The sequence below is a fragment of the Hemibagrus wyckioides genome, linkage group LG17, assembly GCF_019097595.1.
Source record: "Hemibagrus wyckioides isolate EC202008001 linkage group LG17, SWU_Hwy_1.0, whole genome shotgun sequence".
In the NCBI taxonomy this organism is placed as follows: Eukaryota; Metazoa; Chordata; class Actinopteri; order Siluriformes; family Bagridae; genus Hemibagrus; species Hemibagrus wyckioides.
Window position 1 is genome coordinate 11,536,682 of NC_080726.1, and position 22,831 is coordinate 11,559,512.

Here is a 22,831-nt window from a genome sequence, read left to right on the forward strand (position 1 = left end):
TCCTATTGTTGGATCTCTCCTGTTTAGCGCAGACCTCAGCAAGTCTTGCTTCATTGCCCTTGTCATGGTAGATTTCATCCTGTGTCGTGAGTGCTGGCGTGGTCCACAACAGCTTCACGCTTGAAAGGTCTAGCAATTTGCAAGTGCCTTGAAGTTCAGATATCTTTAGTAGTGGTTTCTAAAGATTTGGGTTTTTTTTTTATACCTAGTAAATAATTAAGAGATGTAAAGAACTATGAGGGAATAATTAATTGATAACACGACTAACACAAGTGTAAAACGATAAAACCCGAACATGAAGGAAGGAGGAAAGATGGCCGACACGGTTATAGCGTTACAGTGGATGTCTGCTTCTTTGAGATGTGATGTCATGCTAATTGGCAATGACAGCTTTCTTTCATTGCCTCATTAGCGTTAAGTATTTGCACTACCCTTTCAACAGTTGTGAAATTCCTTCTTGGCTCCTTGTCTTCTAAATTATGACTAAATTATATTAAGCATCATCAATAATAAATAAAACGGTTTCACAGCCAGAAGTCGGACCTCAAATGTTTTGAAAGTTAAATAGTGAAAAATGAGCACCAGAGTAAAAAAAAAAAAAAAGAACGTTTGATAGAAATTCAGTCAGGACCGATCAAGAAATCATGAGCCGCTACACTACACACGACACATTCTCTGTCGTTTGTTTTTTTTTTGTGTTTTATCCAATAAGAAATCTTTTTTGGTGATATTTGTACACATGGTTTTGTGCACTGATTGCTCTAATTATCAGTTCAGCTTGTGACTCTGCACTAATGAGCTGTTAATCGGAAGCAAGGTCCTGGATGGTAAATCAGGTTTAGGTTGATATTATGGTTGTGCTTTTAAGGTCGTACAAAAATTTGCAATTTTTGCAACGTTTCAAGAATGTTCATAAATCAATTCTGATTATTTGAAATCCTGTTTTTCTGAAACCTGTGTTTATTGCTGATGAGGTTCGAGTCATTAGGTCAAGGCCAGCCAGCATGCGTAGAACTCTTGCTACTAGCCAGCTTTAGTTATTGCTTTGAAACCAAGTTCTGAAATGATTGCAGACACGGCGAGAAGAGGATTGTCCTCCACAAAAAAAAAGTGCATCACAAGTCAGTTTCATCCACGTTCAGTGCAAAATCTCCTCCCTGAGAAAAAGCCTTTTGCTTTGCCAGCATCATGCGACATAATCTTCAGTATTTATGTGCCAGTCCTCTTTTCCTCTCTTGTCTTGCAGTCATTTCTGAATACTGTTCCAAAGCTATATCTAAAAGCTAGCTAAAAGCACAAATGTATTGGCTGGATTTGGTCTAATGATTTAGAATCTTATTAATAACAAACATAGAATGACACACCCTTTTTGTGAGTTCATTCACAATTTCATTTTTGGCTTTAAAGAAGCAAAAAAAGAAAAGAAAGAAAAATGACTTATTTAGGTTCTGTTGGATTTTGAAACAACGAAAGTTGTTTTTTAGTTTTCTTCTGTTACTAATAAAAATCGACTGGTCAAATGTACAGCTACACTTCTCTTTACTTTCTTTGTAATGAGTTGCTGTGATGGTGGATTTAACACCAGTTAAACACCAGTGTCTTGAACTGATCTTGAGTTGTCGGTATTGGACTTCATTGTTAATTCAGAAATGACACCACTGTGTATATATATGTGTATAAAGTTAGAACAGTGGTATTTTTTGATTAGACCAGCATTGAGAGCATGCAGAGTCAGAAGTGGACATGAGAGCGTGAATGACTGTAAGACTGTAAGCATTTGCTCTCTCCCAAAGGCCCTTTGATGCAGCATAACAAAAAATGCTCTAAATAATTGATCAACTTTACCAGTTAACTACCCAAAGGCTTGCACTTGCATCATGCTCTGGAGGATTCCAGCCATCTGTCAGCACATTAGACGGCTATGTGTGGATTCTGCTTTCTCCACAAACATCCCCTGGTCATCTAGCAAACAGCCGTGATGAAGTGACTCGCCAGTTTTTAAAGTTGGGATCCGTCTCTTTTTTGACACGCGGCTGTGATTTGCATCAGTTGTATAGGTTACCCTGAGGCTGACAGTGAGGGGTAGCACAAACACCAAGGAAGCGGCCTCTTTTGCCTGCGAGCTATGTGATGCACCATGCGGCTCTGTTTGACTGAAACAAAAGAGAATGCAATAGCAGCTTTAGCATGCTGAAAGTAAGTGTAACATAATGGAAGACTTTTTGTCAAGGATCAATTGTGTGGCATTGCACTGTTGTGGATATAGCAGCAAGCCTGAAGCTGCTCTTTGAGATTTCCCTTGACAATTCATCAAGTCATCAGCAGTCTCACCTCCTTCTTATTACCAGCAAATAAATGACACGTGATAAATGAGATATAATCTTCAGAGAGGTCATTTTTCATTGCTCGGCTGCTATTATTGGCGGATCTGTGCCAGGACAAGAAGCCAATTACACTATAAAAGGTACGGCACTGTTTATTCACTTACACCACCTAATGAGCCGCTAAAGCCATATTCGCTCATACTACCTGCTTACAGCGTGGCATTAAAATATCACACATGGCAATTTTTTTCCTACTCATACCTTAGACCTGCCACATCCCCCTTTAAATTAATTCACCTTGTTTTAATGAACAGGTGTCATCACATTCATTTTGAAGTGCCATTATGAGCATTAATCATAGCTCAAGATAGCACGCTGAGTTAATTAGCGCAGTTAATATAGAAACTCTGGCCATATGTTTCGAACCCATTCTAATGCACCATCCCTCTTTCTCTCACATTGTCACCATGTCAGGAAATAAAACAAGTACATTAGTGCACATTAGTACAGTTCATTGTTTTGACTGGACTCCTTATGTAGGTTAAAAAAGTACCATGATGAAACAACTGAGAGAGAGAGAGAAAGAGAGAGAGAGAGAATGAGTGCGATGGAAACAGCGTGCATGTGACATGTCCACACTCTCACGTCTCATGTAAAACGATAAGGGAGGACGGAGCCAGAACTGCGTTGCTCGACACTGATATGATTTTGTGTCCATTTTTTGAAATCAGCCCTATTATGTAGTTACAGAAACGTGATCTTGTGCTGAGAGGTGGGCTAAAAAGGCTTTGCTCAGGGTTTCAGAGCGTGTTATTTTCCGAGGTATTTGCTAGCCGTCTCAGGTGGATGAGAGAGAATTATAGACGAGGACAAGATAATCTTGAAATCTTGGTAATAAAGAGTAAAACATCAAGTCTAACTGGTGTAAAAACAAGGCATCAAATAATTCCGCCTCACACATAACCGAAACGGAACAAACAGCTCAGCTTAGAAACGGACAAATTAAAACACATTGCCACAGGGGCTGGCGTACATGTCTGATTCACTGGTATTCTAACATCCATCAGACTGACTGCAGTCTTCTAACTTTCTGCCTGTAATAAGCCATGATGCATGGAATAAAAGTACTGGGTGTAATTTTTAGATGCGCTACTGCTTCATTTTGTTTATCTAATCTTCATTAACTCTCAGTGTGCACAGAAACGAAAGAAAGAAGGGAAAAAATCCCCTTCTGAATGCTTTAAGGCCAATGAGGTGAACTCACTGAAGCTTGAGCTCCTTTATTGACCATGCGTTGCACCGTGGCCCCTGGGTTTGTGTCCAGGCCCGGATCCTGGAGAGAGTGTTAAAGCAGGGTGTGGACTCCCTGCTGGGCTGCTGTTCTCCAGATTTAGGACTCTGCTTTCAAGCCCACTATACTGTTGTTTGCATCTTTTCGTGTGAGGCAGCATGGGGTTTGGCCACAGTGGGCTGCTAATTGAGAATGGTTCTCCTCTGTAAAGGCCGATTCAACATGCCTTTGCAGCTGACTGGGCAGGAATGAGCGGCGGGGAACGAAGCCGCCGGGTCGTCCTTCATACCTGCATTTAGATGAGCCGAGCTTCGTTTTGGAACTCGCTTTATCACAGGCCTCCTCCCTGTCGCCTGCGCTAGGGGAGCAAATGGGGTTTAAAGAGGTCACCGTGGAACGAGTTTTCCGCAGGAGATACTTTGATATTAAAATATGGATGAAGAAATGGTGAGTTAATGAGCAGCACATGGCAAAGGAGGAATCTGTGTGAATTTGGAAAAGGGGTTTTCTAGTTGGTATTCCATTGATGGTGGCCTTTTTCTGAGACTTCAGTCTCTTAGAAGATTTATGGCTATATAGAAGTGCAGTGCGGTCAGCCAGCAGAACTGTAACAGCGGACCCTTCATCTGATAGCATTTCAGCAGCTGCTGGCCGAAACTAGGTTTTTAATGTAGTCAGTCCTTTTTGAAGTTACCATGGAGATAACAAAAGAGGCAATCAAAGCCATCTGTGCATTTCACCATCAAATCCATCTTCAGGACCTTTAAGGATTCATGAGCTATGTCATGCATGATAATCAAGGTTGAGATTTTCAGGCGAGGGTGTTATGAGTTTTTTTTTGGTAAATATCACGATTAAAAATAAGAAAGAACACCTTTGTAGAAATTTATTCTGGAATTTTTGTTTTGGACAATATAAATACAGACACCGTACTCACTATTTCTCCCGATATGACAGCTTTCATCTGCTGATATCAAATTTGAGAGCAGTATAGATCCTGTGCTCTGTTCCCAAGCATGCTCGCCTTCAGACACAGCCCTGTGAAGACAGCTTCTTTTCCCCTGTGTCCTTCCTTCTCTGTCTCCTCTAATGGTGAGAAACAGTAGTTTGACTGGTGAGCAGAACTGAGAACAGTAGTGTTGAAACCAGAATTCCCTAGGCTTTGAATTAAGCTCAGGGGAGACATTTCTGCTTGTGCGCATCTCTGTATCTAACATCTGGTAGCTGGAAAAAAAAAAAAAAACGCGTTGATAGAAGAGCCACCTCCATCGATGCTGTATTTGAGTAGACAAACACTATTAAGTTGGGGTTTGATGCTCCTGTGCTTAGCTGTAGGGGCTGCAGCAGTGGATTGCTTTTAATGATCTGTCTGGCTCTTGACTGTCTTTTGATTAATTCTGAATCAAATCTCTCACAACTCCAGCAGTTTGAGCGGGTGTTCAGGGCATGTCGTGCCTTGTCAGGTGTGACCATCGTTGGTGTGGGTTGTTATTTTTGAGCTTCGGGTCGATACACACTGCTCGTGGAGGGGAGTTTGTCTTTATTTCTGCCTCAATATTAACAGGAAAGTTGCGATGTGAGGATATGACACTGACAATTGCTGTCAAACTTTAAGAAAATTGAAGTATGAGCTTACATATATGCAAAAGATGTATCTGAATGCCTGACCTCACTGCTTATCAATTATTTAGATCCACAAATCAATTCTGCACAAGCTTTGAAGGTTTCGTATCAGCCAATGGTTAACTAATGCCGCCGACTGAAGCAACCTGATTTTCCTTAGAGATTGATTTCAGACTTACTTAATGGGTCTTTGTCGCCTGCAAATATTGAACATGGAATAGGAGTCTCCTATTTATTTATTTATTTATTTATTTTTATCCACATGCAGACAATTTAAGGAAGTTTTGAGGAAGTTCTAAATCACCTTCAGTTCATTTAAGAACATTATCCTTATTTCTGCTGCTTTCTAAAATGTTTACCATCCTCATACAATAATAATTTTTAGAATAAAGTTTACCAACCAAAACAACAACAAAAACAAAATTATTATTATTATTATTATTATTATTATTATTATTTTGGTTGTTTATTTATTTATTTTAATTATTGAATTATTTACCCTCCAGATCAATTACATCATGCAAGAGCCCTAAAACATCCAAAATATATATTTTCTGTAATTTTGCTCAGCAGTAAATGTTTTAATAGATCTTTATTATTTTTACAATGTTTTGATGTGCAATTTGAGTATGGAAATGTTTTTAAATTATTCATGCATGAAAATAGTAAAAAGTATGAATTTCTATTGCAAAAACAATAAAAATTCAGAATTTATTGGGGGAAACAAGGCAGGTCTCATAAAGTATCATACAAATTGGGGCTGAGTGGATATGAAATCCTTATAATGAATTATGTTCATAAAGTGTAATACCGAGAGTTGTACAGTGAAATGCGTTTACATTTTCATCTTAATGTTATTTGTAGTGACTTAAATATGCATTATAACTTGAAATGAATGATAATGACAGTTCATCACAGTTCATTACAGTGCTGACCTTCACAAAGAGGGAAATCTCTGCAGGGAGGGAGGGAGGGAGAGAGAGAGAGAGAGAGAGAGAGAGAGAGAGAGAGAGAGAAAGAAAGAAAGAAAGAAAGAAATATTATGCTTATAATGTAAGTTCATGAAAAATAAATCTTTTTATCAAAATGACAGAAATGTTTTTCTTCGCTCACTAAACTTGCCTTGGAGAAGCAGTTATTGTTAGTGTGCTTTCCTCACACAGTGAGTATCGTGTGCCATAGCTACATGACTTAGATCACTCATGCATTTGCTCACTCATGTCATAGCAAATCACTTTGTAAACAGTATAAAATACCAGCAGTCAAACTATTAACAACCCATCTATGTGCTGTATGTATGCACTGCAGCTTACACTGTAGGAAAAGGACGAATGTGTCAATTCCGGTCAAAAGAATTGGAAATTATGTCAACAGAACAACCCTCAGAGTGATGTAAGAACAAACAGTAATCTTTTGAGTCAAGAGAGATTGGACTGTTCTGATATTTACCTCAGGAGAAGACACTGATGTAGATAACCAGTAGTGTAGCTGTACTTGTGGTTGAGATCCATGTGAAAGAGAGTCCAATTGCAGACATATTTCAGCATATGCTTCACATCAACTCTCTTGCTACAGAGACACTTCTCTTGGTAGCCTCTCATTAACATGGTTTCCATTTTTAACTATTTTTAACTGGTTATGAAACTTTGATGTGCCATTTTTCTCAGAGCTGCTTCTCTCCCTCCGTAACAGCTGCATGACACATTTGTTGTTTCGTAATTATGAAACACTTTGATATCCTACAAACTGTCAGCTTGGATAATTAGGTGGAAATTACATTACATCTCCAGAGATTTTTTCTCCACCTTTATTCCTCTAGGCAAAGGGGTTTTTAGCAAACAAGAAGAACTGGAGCTTTTCTTTATTTCTTTTTTTTTGGGGACCTATTTTGAAGTTTGGAGCTCAGAATCTCATTTTGGTCTTCTGTGCAGTTGCCTGGTTTGTCTTAATATTGATCAGCCCTTCCACACAGTTTTAAGCGATTTTGGACTGCGGCTGATTTATTTTTGCTGAATCATTGCTTCTTTTGTTGTGATTCTTATTGTCTCAAGGACTCGAATGTGCCTCAGCATTTGTGCTTTTCAATGAAAATAAAGCTCTTACTCGTGAACGCTGCATCAGCTGTTCTCATTTGCCGTCTGCTATTTTAAGGGACCCAAAGGCCATCTCAAGAGCAAACACATTGTGGAAGCCTGACCAAGGTTTCATGGTGGAAAGGTTCACTTGTAATTGAATCATTTGGAATTATTATATACAAACATCCTTGAGGAAAGATTTACAATGTTTGGCCTTAAGTTTTAATATCCACTGCTTTATTTTTACTAATTAAAACTAGACTGGTTCCAGGCATTGTTGGCATTGTTAAAGAGATTTGTAAGAGTCTATGACAAATATTTTCTTTGTACTCGATAACACATGACAGAAATTTGGGCTTACGATTTTTAAGCGTTAAGCCTGCCCTTACTCACGCATATGTGTACGCTGGCAGATATATTCACTACTAATTCAGATATTATTAAGTCTGTGAAGATCTCAATGTATTCGACATTTATACCTTAAAAGCAAGCGAAAACAGCTAGCCTTCTGGTGCAGAAGGAAGTAACCACTTTCCTTCATCGCTTTCATTCTGTTTTGGTGCCGGTTTCATCAGGGTCATCGTCAGCTTGGCTAGGAGAAGCATCAGGCTCTGAGTAATCGGGAGCGTGGGATTGTGCGAACGTGAGTCTTTATGGATCCATCTGTCACTGCTCTCTGACAAACGATCCAGGGCTGAGCCTGAAATGAAGGGGAATAAAAAAGCAACCGGGTATCTGTCGGTGACATATCTCATAATGATTCTGGACAGAAAAACGTGCTCACCACATGCCATAAAGCTTACATTTCCTCATTTCTGCAAGGTGATTTATCATAACGTTAATTAATTAAAGCTGGGGTCATGTTCCTGTAATATTTGATATTCTCCTCTCAATCAGGCTGCTTCTATAAAATATCTGCTCATAGGGAAAAGTACAGAAGACTCCAGAAGTCTATAAATGAAAAAAAAAAAAAAACACACAAATGGGGACCTCTGATGTCCATCTACTCAAGACCAAACAAATCAAGTCAAATCAGCATTGTTCTGAGGGTCTGTATTAATACTGGAACTTGAAATAACTTCCATTAAAATACAGTAACTATGTCTTTAATACTCTCTCTCTCTCTCTCTCTCTTGCTTTCTCTCTTTTTCTCTCTTTTGCCAGTATAGCATGAATGAAAGAACATATTTGAGACTATTATATTTGGAGAGGAGATTTTGCCAATAGCAGTAGTTTTTGCCTGAATGCAAAGGGATTTAACACTCTGAACAAAATTTTGTTTTCTGATGCACCATTTAGTGGAACGGTGGTGAGCTAAAAAATCAATCAGATGAACTTTCTCCAGGCCTGCACAATACATCAGCTTCCCTTTTGGCAACGTTTTACAGTCAGTTTAGACTTTTGGGTTGTAGACGGCATTCATGCTAATAGCTGTGCTCGGTCTCTAGAGATGGCTCAATCAAAAATACAAGGATGCTTTTTTAGGATGTTTTGCAGTGATTAAACTGTTTCAAGTAACCACTGTTCATTTTTATTACACGCAAGCTTCTCAGTGGTGTGATGTAGATACATGGATACATGGCCATGTTAACTAACTGGATAGCACGTACAAAAATGGATGCAAACTTTGGGTGGCTGATTTGGTTTGGGCTATAACATACCATGAAGATCTAATAGCCTCCATCCTGGTCTACACTATCCAATGGCTGTTAGTTCCCCAAGTCTCCTGACATGTAGTGACAGCAGGAAACAAAACAAAAGTTGCAACACTGACAAGCCTCCTGATGGCAGACTCTGACCTGTTGGACAGCACATCATAATGGAAGCACAGCGGCTGACTCTGGTAATTCAGCATACTTGATAATGACAGCTTGTCAGCAGTGCATGTAGCTAATGCTGGATGGGAGGTTCCAGCTGCCAGCTGAGACGTGATGGTGGAAGTCAACCAGGCATAATGCTGCTCACATAGTTTTAGTGCTAGTGCATGTAACCCTAGCTGTAAATCTCATGCCGTGCCATAACATACCTCAGATTTTACTCTGATATTATGTTTAGCAAATCCCATAATATGAAGTAGAATCATCTTAGGTTTCCTTAGCCACAGCGTGAGTCAACATAGCATACTTTGGGGGATTGTTTGACCAGAATAAACAACTATTCTCAGCCTCAAACACTCCTACCATGGAGCATGTGTTAGCTTTTGAACACTTTTTTGGCTCCAAGCTTCAGGATGTTGAAGGTTAGAATTTGGTTCTCTACATTCTGTGTATGCTTTCATCTGTATGACGGTGTACACTGTAACACAATCCGAATTTTGCAACATGGTAGTCACAGGATTTTTTTTTTTAAAGCAGTTATCAGTGAGTAAACAGGATAATCTGTTGGATATGCAGGATAATTGTATGTTTGATGATGGGCTGCAAGCAAATGTGGCTGTCAGATTGCCCTGTTCTCTCAAAAAAGGTAGTTTTTGGCCACTGACAAGACACACCAAACCTTGTGCAAAAATCATCCTGTCTACAGTCGATAAATATTCTGACTTATTCTGTAAAATAAATAAGATTAGTAAGAAATGTTCTGCTATCAAAAAGTGTAAAAGTAAATTGTACACACTGCTTTAGCTTTTCTGTTAATAATGACGTTTGTAGGTAAAAGGTTTGCTCAGTCGATGTGTCACGGATAGATTTTAGAATTTTCTAGACGAGATTTCCCCACTGGAGACAAAACAACCACCTACACACTTTGCCATCTAGCACCCTAAAATGTTCTGTTTTTGCCTCTGGTATAACCTATAAACGCTGTACAACAGAGAGTTTCCCTGTCAGAAAAATGGTCCAAAATCCTGGTGGACGCTAGAGCCCTTGAGAATACCCTTTTTACTAAGAGTGTACACATTTTCATGCAATGCTTGCAGGTCTTAATGCATTAATTTAACCTTACTCCTCCTCTTATTCTCTTTTCTCTCCGTCTTTGCTTACCTCTTCCTCCTCCTTTCCTCAGAGGGCTCTTACCAGAATCATTCGCGTCTGAGGACGCCTCCACTTCCCCTCTCCCACTCGCACTCTCCCAGTCAGCACCATGGCACGTCTGTGGGCTCACTGAGCCGGAGTAACTACACGCCACGCAGTAACGTCAGTCCAGCACCCACCGACAGCACGGCAGCACCCGAGGGACCCTCCAGTGCCCCGGACTCCGGAAGTGCACAGGACAACTGGCTCCTCAACAGCAACATCCCCCTGGAGACCAGGTAGGACCGAGGGCATGGCTTTTTCTGGAAATGGCTAATGCTTGAATAGAATAATAAAACGGTAATTCACCAAATGCATGTTATGAACTTTGGCCTGGAATCTGATGTGTAGGTGTAGGTGATTATCCTGAATCACTTTTTGTCATTTAGGTTTTAATGAGCATAATTATACTGACGGAAGTACGAAAGACAGCGTTTTCTGTAATCATAATTAAAGCTAACAACAGTCTAATTATAGTTTGTGTACTTTTAAAGAAAGTTGTTTATGTGTTGTAAAGCCTAGTAGCAGCAGTACAGGTTAGACAGTGAGGCAGTGCACCATGTCAATCACACTAAAGGTTGTTTGGTGCACTTTTCCCTAATGAGCTCCAGGTGGAACAGTGTCTCATCAGGTCGCCTATAAAATGATCTGAACTCAAAATGTAGGTCAGTGCTGCGAAAGGCCACAATTAATCTGTATCCTGTGCATTCCACAATCGCTTGAATGTCATGAGGAAGAGAAGAGAAACAAGGGACAGGACAACTGGCCTACCGCGGGCTCATCTGTAGTGAGCAAGACTTGCTAGATTACGCCACGGCGTGTGCCAGAGGTCTTGTGTGGTGGTTAGGACAACAGGCAAATGTTGATAAGGTTGATAAGATGTATTGTATATATTGTAATGCCAGTCTTGTGTGAGTCTTGCAGTCATTTTGTATGGGATTGAGGATATAAGTCTAGATAAACACAAGCTACCTCTGCTTTTAGAGCCAAGGGGTCATTTTTATAGTTGAGTAATGTTTATGCTTATAGATAATAATGCATAATGTTTACTTGGTACAATGTCCAGGCCTGGCAGAGTGCTGCGTAGGTGTTTAGCACTGTGGAAGAGTATGGGTCAAAAAAAAACAAGAAAAAAATAAAACAAACTAAACAAAATAATTGTTTCAAACATACGGTAATGTGGATGATTATATAGGAAATGAGAGTTTTGCATTTTCTCTGCATCATTATTCAAAATGACTTGGTTCTTTGCATATACATGCTTTATCTGATGTACGTTGGCGTATAGCTCAAGCGCAACTGCACTGTTCGCTATTCCAGCAGACTGACCTTCAGTAAACTTCTGCTCAAATGGCTGTCACCACCAGGGCACTGAGCCACCATGCATCCAAACCATTCCACAAAAGAAAAGCACTATTTTCCCCTCTGCTTGAAATCTACAAAGCTTGATACTCTTAAGCATAATATATAGGTTAGTGGATAATGGATAAGTAATTGCACTGAGGCACCTGTAGGGCAGCTCTCGCTCTAGAGCCCTGGGTCCTTGTTTATCTCCAATCAGTCTTTGCCCCTGCTGCTTTAGGAGGGTCTTATATGAAACCGATCAGTCAAGTGCACTGAATGCTGTTGACTGTCTACATCATTCTGGCTGCTCCTAATGCATGGCAAATATCAGAGCTGTCAGGTTAGGACTGAAGAGAGCTGGTGTTCAGATTACCCTCTACTACAAAGGCCATCGCTTCCAAGAGGCAGCTTTGATCCATTTAAACTCTTATTCAGAGTTGGTCCAAATGTTACATCGATATTTACATAGGGAAAATAAAATATAATATAAAATAATATACAGTTAAAATGTAAAAATAATGACAGTGAATTTTTGTGTTCAGTGTTTTTAATTCATCGCACTCCTCTTCTTCTTCTAAAGGAAACATGCCCATGCTTTGAGTGATGAGGTGACCAAGCATTCATCTACTATGCTTTATTCATAACAAATCACTCACTCAGATTAGTGACTGTCTTATCAGTTACACTGATAAGGTTTTGAATGGCATGTATGTACAACCAGAGATTAAAACAAATGGTCACAATATGGCACTGGATTTAAGAATAATGTGCTTAAGTTCAGATTCCAAAGTGGTCTTGATGTTAATATGTGCAATTTTAATATTAATTCAACTCTGAATCCGGCCCAAGCTAAATATTCCCATGAAAACTTCTTGAAAGAATATACCATGAGCTCAAGGTCAGTTATTATTATTGCGTACTTTTACCACAGTGTGGTAGCGGCACTGCTCTTGCACGTTGTGCCACATCACACCATCCCCACCTGTAAAATTATCATACAACAACATGGTCTGTCATATGCTCTTTCTTACATGTGGCCTAACTGGCTTCTAATATGTACATCTTATCTATCTTTCAGATTTAGCGTTTGAGCATCTGTACAATATTTCCCTTAATATTTTACTCTTATTATCTTATTATACAATCAAATTTCTTTTGACAAGCACATATGCTATGGATCTGTTTGCCTGCATATCACTATTTTCACTCTTATCCATCTCAACATGATGGCTGCAGTGGCGGTCCACTAAACAGGAAAATGAGTGTTAATTTCAGTTTGCGGAGGGACACTTAACGACATAATGACTGATTAGGCGCTACGGATTTTCCCAAAGTTTAATCTGTAGCAGGTATTCCCAGACGAGAACGGAACAGATGGTCACGCCAGCCAGCATGCAGAAGAAAAGGAGGTGTTGAAAAAGTGAATAAATCAGCATTATCAACCCCTCCCTCATCCAGTCCGTTACTTGTATAAAGTCTGCTGACAGAAAATAGAGCCATTAGGAAAAGTTCACGGGGGCTGGGAAAGATGGGGCTTTAGGTATTGGGCTTAAAATGGTGCCTTTTCTTAGTTGAAAGGGATGAATGGAGACAGAGACTCCCACGATGTTGTGCCTTAGCCTGGTCTTCCTTTGCGCTTGTTTTTTTTTTTTTTTTTTGCTTCCTGTCCACCTACTCTCGATTTGCAGGATCCCTTCCTAACTCAACTCCTTTTCATTAAAAGTTTTAACGCTTCTCTCATGGCCTGAACAAATAAACAATAAACAATGAGAAGAGCGCGAAGCAGCCTGTAACAGGAAGTGAACAGGAGGGAAACATGTCTTTTCTCTTGTTGAACTGAAGGTGTGGAGTCTGTGCTCTGCATGCTTGATGGTTCATTCTTCCATTGCATTACCTCAACATTCCCTTATGGAACAGCGTTCTGTTGAGGACAGGATCCGGCATTGCTCAGACAACAGAACACTATTTTCTCCTGACTGTTAACATCCGTCTTCTTCTTGAAAGTTTTTACCACTACGGAATATAATGTAGAACTGCCTTTAAGCCGTAATGTGTGATTTACTGACCTTTAATTTTACTTTTAAAAGGTACAAAATGTATCACAGTAATATATAATGCCTTGTTCTCTTTTAACCCCAACCACAAAGGAACCAGAATACTCTAATGTTTATCAGAGAGGAGCAGGACTCTTGCAGAGAAGGGCAAGGGTCATACAATACAAGGTACATGCCTGTGTGGGAGAAACACTGTTTAGTACAGGAAATGGGGAAACTTTACACCAACCAACAAACTCCTAGTTTAGTTCCATAAGGGCTTTAAATTTTGATTTCTCCGTTTGTCTCTGTCAGTTTTTCCACCTCTACTTCTGAAGTCACAGGATGATCACATCTGTGTTTCCTTCTTGCATGCATGTCCCTCACTCTCACTCCATCTATCCATCTCTCTACCTGTGTGTAGAAACATAGCAAAGCAGACAATCCTAGAGAGTTTACAGGACAACCTTATAGAGATGGACATACTGGCTACGGCTCGCCGCGACAATGCTTACAGTGACGGGTATGTTGCATGCTCCGACCGCGGCCGCCGTAACTAGTAGGATCTGCTTTGCCATGCTTCCTAGCCGTACACGTGTGCATTGATCTTGTCTTTCAAATCTGTTCTTTTGTTTTAATGTGAAACGGCACCTTCCAGCCATAAATATTTTTTGCATGCACAGAACTAACTATGATCAATGATAGCAAGTAAAATTGTAATTGATTTTCTAGCACATTAGACTGGGCAAGGTTGCATATGGTTCATATGTAATTCATCTCTGAGTATCTCTTACTCAGTCAGTAAAGCGGTCTCACTTATGTTAAAAATCTCTTATAGTCTTCAAAAGGCAATGAGAAACCATAGCACTCACTCGAACCTGAGTGTCGTGATCTTCAAGGGCAAATGAGCTGCTGTCCTGACCATTTGTGCCCCATACATATATATATATATATATATATATATATATATATATATATATATATATCCAGCAGCCTCTTGGCACCCGAGAGACACACCCTCTAGAGGTGAATTAGAAGTCACCGCACAGGTCCATATTAACGAGGATCCTCTGTGGTCACTCGGGCTGTAAATTAAATTACATATCGATTCACGATTTCAGTGCAGCAACCGCTGGTGGCAGGAAAGTTTTTAACCCCACACAAGTCTAAAAGTGGACAATGCAACTGAAAAAAAGTCTAAGTGACAGCTTTACTGACTGTGCAGAGATGCTCAGCACTGTCTAACACAGAGGGGGAAAACACTTATCACCGGCTGGCCTGAATCATTTGAATACTCCGGTGTTCGTTCAGCACTTTGGCTCCGTCTTTATCTTCTAATTCCATGTATCAGTGCAGCACACAGGTACTGAATTAATGGCTTCTTCATCATACATAGTAGACTATATGTCATACTGCATGTTTAAACTATTTGGAGCTATTTGGGATACATTAAGTTGTTTTTATTTATTTTTTTCTGTCAAGAAAATATCTGTTGGTGGACTAAACAGAAACCACAGAGGTACTGAAGCTGGATGCACAAGGTTAACACCTACGTGTGTCTTATTTATAATTTTAGCTTCTTTAACTTTTGCTGATGTTACACAGCTGGGCACGATTCCCAACAGTAAATGTCAGGCTGTTTTTTTAGCATATATAGCAGTCAGACCTTATCTTGCTATTTGTTTAGATTACCTAATATGTTTTTGCTTGAAAGATTCCATTACATTTCTGTACCAGTGATGTACATCATTTACATACACCACTGTCGCTTACTGGTCATATTTAGAACGTACTTAAATTATTTTTAATTGCTGAATGCGAAAACACCAGCGAGTATTCAAATTCTGTAAAGTCAGTTCAGGCCAGCTTTAATATTATACCACATCAACACGTGTGTGTGTGAACTTGTGCAATACAGTTTTACTGCACTCTTTTAGACACTTTCTGTTCAAGCCTGGTGGGAGTTCACCGCTGTACTGCACAACGTCGCCCGCTTACCCTCTGACCTCCAGCACGGTGTACTCGCCCCCGCCGCGACCCTTACCTCGCAGCACATTCACCCGACCCGCCTTCAGCCTCAAGAAGCCCTACAAGCACTGCAACTGGAAATGCGCCGCCCTCAGTGCCATCCTCATCTCCATCACACTGGTGTTCCTGCTGGCGTACTTCATTGGTAAGTTCATCCTCTTCTTATACCCAGCTTTTTATCCTAGAACCTAGAAATCTGCAGCAGTCTATTTATGAGGACTGCTCCAACTTGAGAAGCACACTTCCTTTAAATATTTTAATACACAGGCATACCAGAGAACATTATGCTGAATGTATTTCATCTTATTAAAGCCGGGATTTTTACTTTTCCAGTCAGTTAAAAATTTATGGTCTCCCTAGAAATTTTTCAGTCAGACAGACCCTTTCCTAATTAAGATTTTCTTTTTAATAAATAACACCTTGTCATAAAAGCAGTAAGATTTGTGTATCCCTGAATAGACAATGCTTTCGAATTCTCAACCCCAGTCAAACATCAAACATCCTCTTATCATGCTCTTATCTGTCATGCAGCAACGAAATGTTTTGCACACGGTCCCTCGTAGTCCCGTACAAACCTGACTGTTACGTTCCACTCATGTGAAAAGAATTAAGATGCCTTATTTCTAATCACAGCACAAATGCAGAATTTTGCCATCCATAAGACTGAGAGAATGTTTTATATTCAGAGCTCTAACAAAAGGACTTCATCATATGGCTCACATTAACATGTGTATCTGTTTAGCATATAAATTATTTCGTTGTTATGAATGCAATCTTAGAAGAGGGCATCTGAAGTAAGATTTTATGAAGAAGCAAAGGAAAAAAAATCAAGCACAAGAGCACATCAGTACAGCGACGGTGGAATATCTTTCAGAACAATTTCCCATCATCAGAGAGAAAATAGCTTCTGCTGCTTCATCAGTGAGAATAAATATGCATCGTAGCAGAATGATGATTAAAAATAACATAATTTCTTCTTCCCTCCTCTGGCTAAATGATAGTAAATCATGATTATCTATTTCTTTTTGCTGTGAAAATTTGCATAAATAATTTTTTTTTTAATGATGGCAATTTGCCACTGCATTCTGAAACCCGAATGCAAATGTAAAATCTGCAGTTAATAGCGGATTTTACCGCATAAAATCGAAATCCAATAAGCAGTGACAGGCAAAAGCTGAGCGCGAAAGTTGTGTATCTGTGGCCGACTCCGGCTTTGACCTCACCAGGAGCTCTGAGGAGCCCAACAGGCTGATGGGTCCTAATTACTTCTTATAATTACTCAACCCAAAAAATCAAGACCATCTCCCCATGCACCCTTGAGTAAACATGTAGGGAACCTTAGCTCGCCCTGAGAATCGAGAAATTCCAATCAAGAACAAGGGGCCACGTTTAATTAAAAGCTGATGAGAAAATATAGTTAATTTCAAGTGCAATTAATTATGGAGGTCTGTAATTGGAAACTCTAACTGTGTTGTCTAATGAACCCAATTAAATCTTCTGACAGATGTTTAGAATTGTGTGTGTGTGTATATGTGTGGTGTTTATGTGGCCATCTTTTTTCCTTGTATTTTTTTTTTTATTATAGTTCACATGAAACGGTTTATTTAAAAAGGAGGAGTGTGTGGTTTAAAAAGTCAGGAGGCGTGTGCCATTTTCTCAGCGGTGCCATTAAGAAGGTCGTTATGTTCGCCGCATCTGAAGGTCATCAGCTTCCCTCTGTGTTCATTTCTGCTCACGCTGGGTTCTCTTTCTCTCTTAATGCTGAAACTGGCTCGGTTTGAACTCCCACACACTCAAATTCATATTTCAGCTGTGACTTTAGTCCCTGCTTCTAGTCACCTTGCATCAGTCTTTATTTCCATTGAAGGTTTTTGTTTGTATTTGGTTGTATTACTAGTTGAAACACTAATGAATTGTTTGACAGATAGAAGCCGTTGTTGAGACATGCATTTAGTCATCATTCTCCATGTTGTGTAATCGGGGGGACAGTTTCCTCGGTAGCTCATTTAATTCTGTAGAGTTATTATTGCACCTGTTGGTCAATGATGAGAACTACCACAAGTGCAAAGAGGTTCATTAGGGCACGAATCAGTGTGCTTCATGGTCACTCGGTCACTCTATACATGTTTTGTTTATGAGGGAAGGGGCTGATGTCAAGACAGTGACAGTCAGTTGCCTCTTCTGTGTTTATATTGTACACTTTGACAGGGGTTATGGGAAACACCTGCTTTATCACACTGCTTTAGCAACTTGAAAGTAAGTAAGCCTTCTATTTAGTTTGTAATTTAGTTTTATTTTTAGATTTAGTTCAGCAAAGGTATAATGGAAAATTTGTGGATCTGAAAGGTTGACAAGCTCAATCACTTTACGAATGAGACAGATTTAACAGTGAGGTTGAATGGTATGTCAGAGGTTGTTCACTTTATAGGGTTATTTGTCTGTGCTGGGGCACTGGCTTTTACACCAGACTTTTACACCAGATCTTTCTGTTCTCTTGTTAAAAAATGCATTTATGGCATACACCTTTATCCAGAGCAACTTATGTTTATTTCATTTTTTAAGCAACTATGGCCAACAGCAACAGCTTGGTGGACCTGGGCTTCAAACTTGTAACCTTTTAATCAACAGGCCAACACCTTAACCACTGAGCTACCACTTCCCAAAATTGGTGTGCACTAGTGTCTTAGTTCATGCAAGTTCATCCAAGTCTTATATTCTCTCAACTCACACTTACAGGGTTGCTCTAACAGTTTACTAGCTTACAGCATAAGTCAAGTGTGAATGCCTCTTGACTTAATTTTTTAGGCTTTGTCATTGTTAATGTTCACCCAAAAACAATAAGTTCATGAGTGGCTCCTGAGATTAATTCAAAATTTGATGCACAGAAACATAACCATTTAATGAAAGAATGAAGTAAGATTGCGTTTGCCAGAAATTGACACTCAGAGTCGCAAAAAAAGAAAAATGACTGCAGAGAAATAATTCAGTCTTATCAGATTCTCTTCACTCGTAAAGGATTGCTCAAGACCTTTTGAGGCAGTGGCATGTATGCAGGCACAAAAAACCTAATCAAGGACACAGCGTACAGGATTTCACCTCCCCTACTGAGGCAATGACCAACAGCCACTGTCACTGTCTTACTGACTTTATCAGGCTATGTGCATGTCATTGCGTGTGTGACACAGACCCCCCGCAAATCTCATCATCATTAGTAATCAATGAATTAATGAGAGCGAAAAAAAAAGTCTCCTGCTTCCCCCCAGTCAGTGGATTTAATTACCTCTAGATAATTACCTCTATCCTTGCAAGTAGGTTCCAGTAATCTTGCCTCTCTTCTCTTTACATCCTTTCACCCTTTTTTTTTTAAAGCTTTTATATCAGCTGCCAGTGTGCTGATGGCAGTCTGGTCCAATAGGGCAAGACTTCACAGAAAAGTGGCAAAGGCTTTGCACACTCTCCCCTCCTTCAGGAAAGGTGACAGAGTCATTAGGACGCTAATGAGAGGACAGAGAACTACCTGCATTTGACACATCATCAATTCAAGTGGCTAAGAGGAGTTAATAAACCTTATGCTTGCTAATGCCAGTGCTTATGCATTGTATGGCAGACGTGTGATTGTTGTTGTTGGGATATTCTCATGCCAAGTCAGATCCTACCCCCATGTTATCTTTTTTCGTATTTAACGCCTTATAACAGCCTTGTTTTTGGTTCCTTTCATGTGCTTTTCTGGAGAACCTGTTGATTCTGGTTACACACGTTCCTTTTAATGCAAGAGGGCTGATGGCACAAACAACCTGTTAATGGGTCTTGCTTCCTCTGCCGGACATTGGGAGCAGTTTGCACCGGTGTTCCACTTCCTAATTGGCATGTGCTGCTCTGCCCATGCCAGACTAGGAGAAAAAAGCAGAAAACAGGTCCAGACTGAGGCTTAAATGCAATGCCATGTAGCCCTAGTAGCCACCTGTCCTTGCAACAGGCATGCAGATTTTGGATGCCAGTCTATTTCCATTAGAGCTAGCCAAAACTGCTGAATCTGCTAAAGTTTGGATGAACAAAGCGACATATTTCTTTCATAATCCACTCTTCTGGGTTCAGACCAAGCACTCTGCATCATGCAGATACCAGGAATCGCCTGACGTAAATAATAACAGTGTAGGGGTATGCTTAGAAGGGTTGTTCTGGCAAGTCATTTTCCATTAACAGTGAAGAGACTGAGAGAGGATGAGTGACAGACCCTACACTGGAGTGATTGCTTCCATGTTTGGCATGACACACGGGCTCCTTATGCTGTCTGATGTGCTTGTCCAGGACAATCCTCAAGCACTGACTCAGAGGAGTAAAATGGAACAGAGAGGATGAGTTGGAAATGGACTGAAAAAGAAAGGAGGAGGCATGCACGCACCACCCAAACTTGACAAATGGTGCCATCTGTCTCAGTGTGTTCACACCCGCCTCTGCCGTAGACAACTCCAGCCAATGCAGAGGGACCTGATTGTTTGCATTTATATTGTCTCACAAGATATTTTTTTTTTGGTGCTCATCCGTGTTTACTTCAACACAAAAAAGGAGCGCAGAAATCTGGGTTTGTTGCAGGAATGCTGAGATGCTGTGGAATACAATCAGCAAAAGGCACTCAGCAATTTTCCAAATAGCTATTGATTCAGTAAACCAGAGCCAAGAGACTTTCCAGCCTCTGTGACAAGCTCTATCAAAGGCCTCATTATTTTTGGAGACCAGATTTTCACACAGCTTGTAAATAGGAAAATGTAAAGCAGGATGTAGAAGACTAATGTGACTCTAATAAATGGATGAGAGGAAACTGGAGAGCAAAAGCTGTGCTTTTTTATCATTTATCACTAAGTTTGATCTGTACTCTCTCAGCCCCATGTTTGGGATTTTTAACCTGCTTGTTTAAAGCTATTTCTAAAGATAAAGCAAGCACGAAATAGTAGCTTGGTGGTTAAGCCGCTGGACTACTGATCAGATGGTTGTTTAAACCCCAAGACTGCCAGCCTACCACTGCAGGGCCCTTGTGTCATAGAAAAGGTCTAATTAGCTGAGTCACATAGTATATATGTAAAATAAAAATATATCAATAATATAAATCAAATACATTTTTTGGGGGTGGGGGGTGGGGAGGGGGGTAGCCAGTGCTCTCATCACTTAGTAACACATCTTTCATTTGGATTAATTGCTGATGACATTTTGCTAATACTTCTGTTTTCTGCCCATTAACAGATAAAGATTCTTCAACATGTACAAGATTCAGGGCGCTTTGCAGTTATTATTAGTGTGGTTATACAATAAATTATTCATTATTATGTTCTGACCTCGAGTACAAGCGCTGGTCAATTACATACTGTAGGTGTATAATTTAGAATAATGGCCACTCAAAAATAGGGTCAAATCAAAATGTTCTTGCATTTGCTTTGTTGTGAAAAACAACAACAAATATCCAGATAAATAGCCTGAAATAATAATAATGTCATAATGTGCTCGGAATACCATGCAATTATACTCTTCAACTTTTTTTTTTTTTTCTTTCAGCATAGCCCTTGTAGAGAAGCATGTACTCTTTACACTAATGTTTTCTTTCCTTGTACTCTTATATGTTTGGAACTGCAGAACACAACCCAAATTAAGTTGAGTTCAGGGTTTTAAGAATTACACCTAAGGTCTCCCGACCCCCCCACCCCCCCACCCCAAATGCTGTGACATGAAAATAAATCAATTTGTTACTTTCACCTTTTTTTCAAGATAAGATATTTGCTGTCGAGAGAAACCAATAGCTGTTCTTTATTCTCCGTGATGTTAAGTGAAATGGAAAGCTTATTTTTGCTGATGTACATTGTCGAGAGGGAGAGGGAGCAGTAAAGGAATGTACTTGGGCACCTTGTAGTCTTGTACCAATTATGTGCTTATAAATGAATTTGGGTTTTTAATTTTAAGTGTTAAGAAAGAACACACTTGGGCTTATATCGGCTTGATAACCAAGCCATATTTCAAGCTGTAATTATAAATAATATAATGGTTTAATGGTTGATGCTTCTTGTTTGTTTTTAAAGCTGACCAAAGGGTACTGGGGTGTGACACTTTTTTTTCCAATAAAGCTGGTCACGTCTTTGCTCTTTCTGGTGATCCATCATGGGACGCCAGTCTTCCTCAATCGTCGGCTCCATGGCTGTTCATCCCAGAGGTCGCTCCTTTTGTTGATTCTGAGCTTCTCTGTTCTCTTCCTGCTGACTTGATCATTTCCTTGTCTCTCCTGCTCTGGGGAGTGTGTGAAGGGGAGGGTTATTAGTAAGGTAATTGGGATGAGAAGAATAGTGTTACCCCAGGGATCCTGTGCTGGTAGTTACAACACTCTTTTTTGCCCTGCAGGATTAGAGGGTTGTGGGGGTTTACGGCTCTTTTGGCTTTTACCCATGCTTTGTCAGCAGGAAAACTCTATTACCCATTCTCCCTCATTCTCGTGATTCGGCAAGAATTCATCCTTCACGTAATGAAAGAGAATGCACCACATTAGAAAGAGTCTGTTAGGTTATGTATGTCAACATATCATCACTGTACTAGAAACACTGTTTTATTGCAATGTATGTAACTGAACAGGTTTGTAGTCACGGCGTTACAAAGAATTCCACAAACAGAAAGATAGAATACTAAAAATGGCAAAATTGAGCCTATATCAGGTACAGTGTGTGAAAGGTCTCTCAGAACCTACACTTGATGCTAATTCCTGACACATGTTGTTCCCTTGCAGCCATGCACCTGTTTGGTTTGAACTGGCACTTACAGCCCATGCAAGGGCAGTTATACCGGCTGGCAGAAGACAACACCAGCAGCTTGTCCATACCTACAGACCTGGGCCTACCACCCCTCGGCAATACAGGGCTGGAGCTCCCAGACCGCAGGGGCAGAGAAGACGGTATGTACAAAAAATGATGAATAGATGAAATAGAAAATCCTAGATCCTTTATCATTACTAACATATGGACGATTATTATCTGTCTCACAAACTTTATATGCAAGCCTTGCTGAACATTCCAATTTTTTAATGAATTTTTGATGAGTAAATAGTCAGCTGTTATGTCTGATTAATTGCATG

At 39.9% G+C, this 22,831-nt stretch overlaps 1 protein-coding gene across 8 annotated transcripts in view; it reads left to right on the top strand.

The window, feature by feature from the left end:
• Positions 1-22,831, top strand: part of tenm4 (teneurin transmembrane protein 4) — a 192,408-nt gene that overhangs the window by 86,161 nt on the left and 83,416 nt on the right. For 6 of the 8 annotated variants that reach the window (XM_058413624.1, XM_058413630.1, XM_058413626.1 and 3 more), the window contains 4 exons: positions 10,314-10,560; positions 14,123-14,221; positions 15,636-15,871; positions 22,487-22,651. In XM_058413624.1, the coding sequence (XP_058269607.1) occupies positions 10,314-10,560; positions 14,123-14,221; positions 15,636-15,871; positions 22,487-22,651 (747 nt within the window). Of the gene's footprint in view, positions 1-10,313; positions 10,561-13,812; positions 13,888-14,122; positions 14,222-15,635; positions 15,872-22,486; positions 22,652-22,831 lie in introns of all 8 variants that reach the window. The other 2 variants (XM_058413631.1, XM_058413627.1) reach the window with 2 other exon arrangements.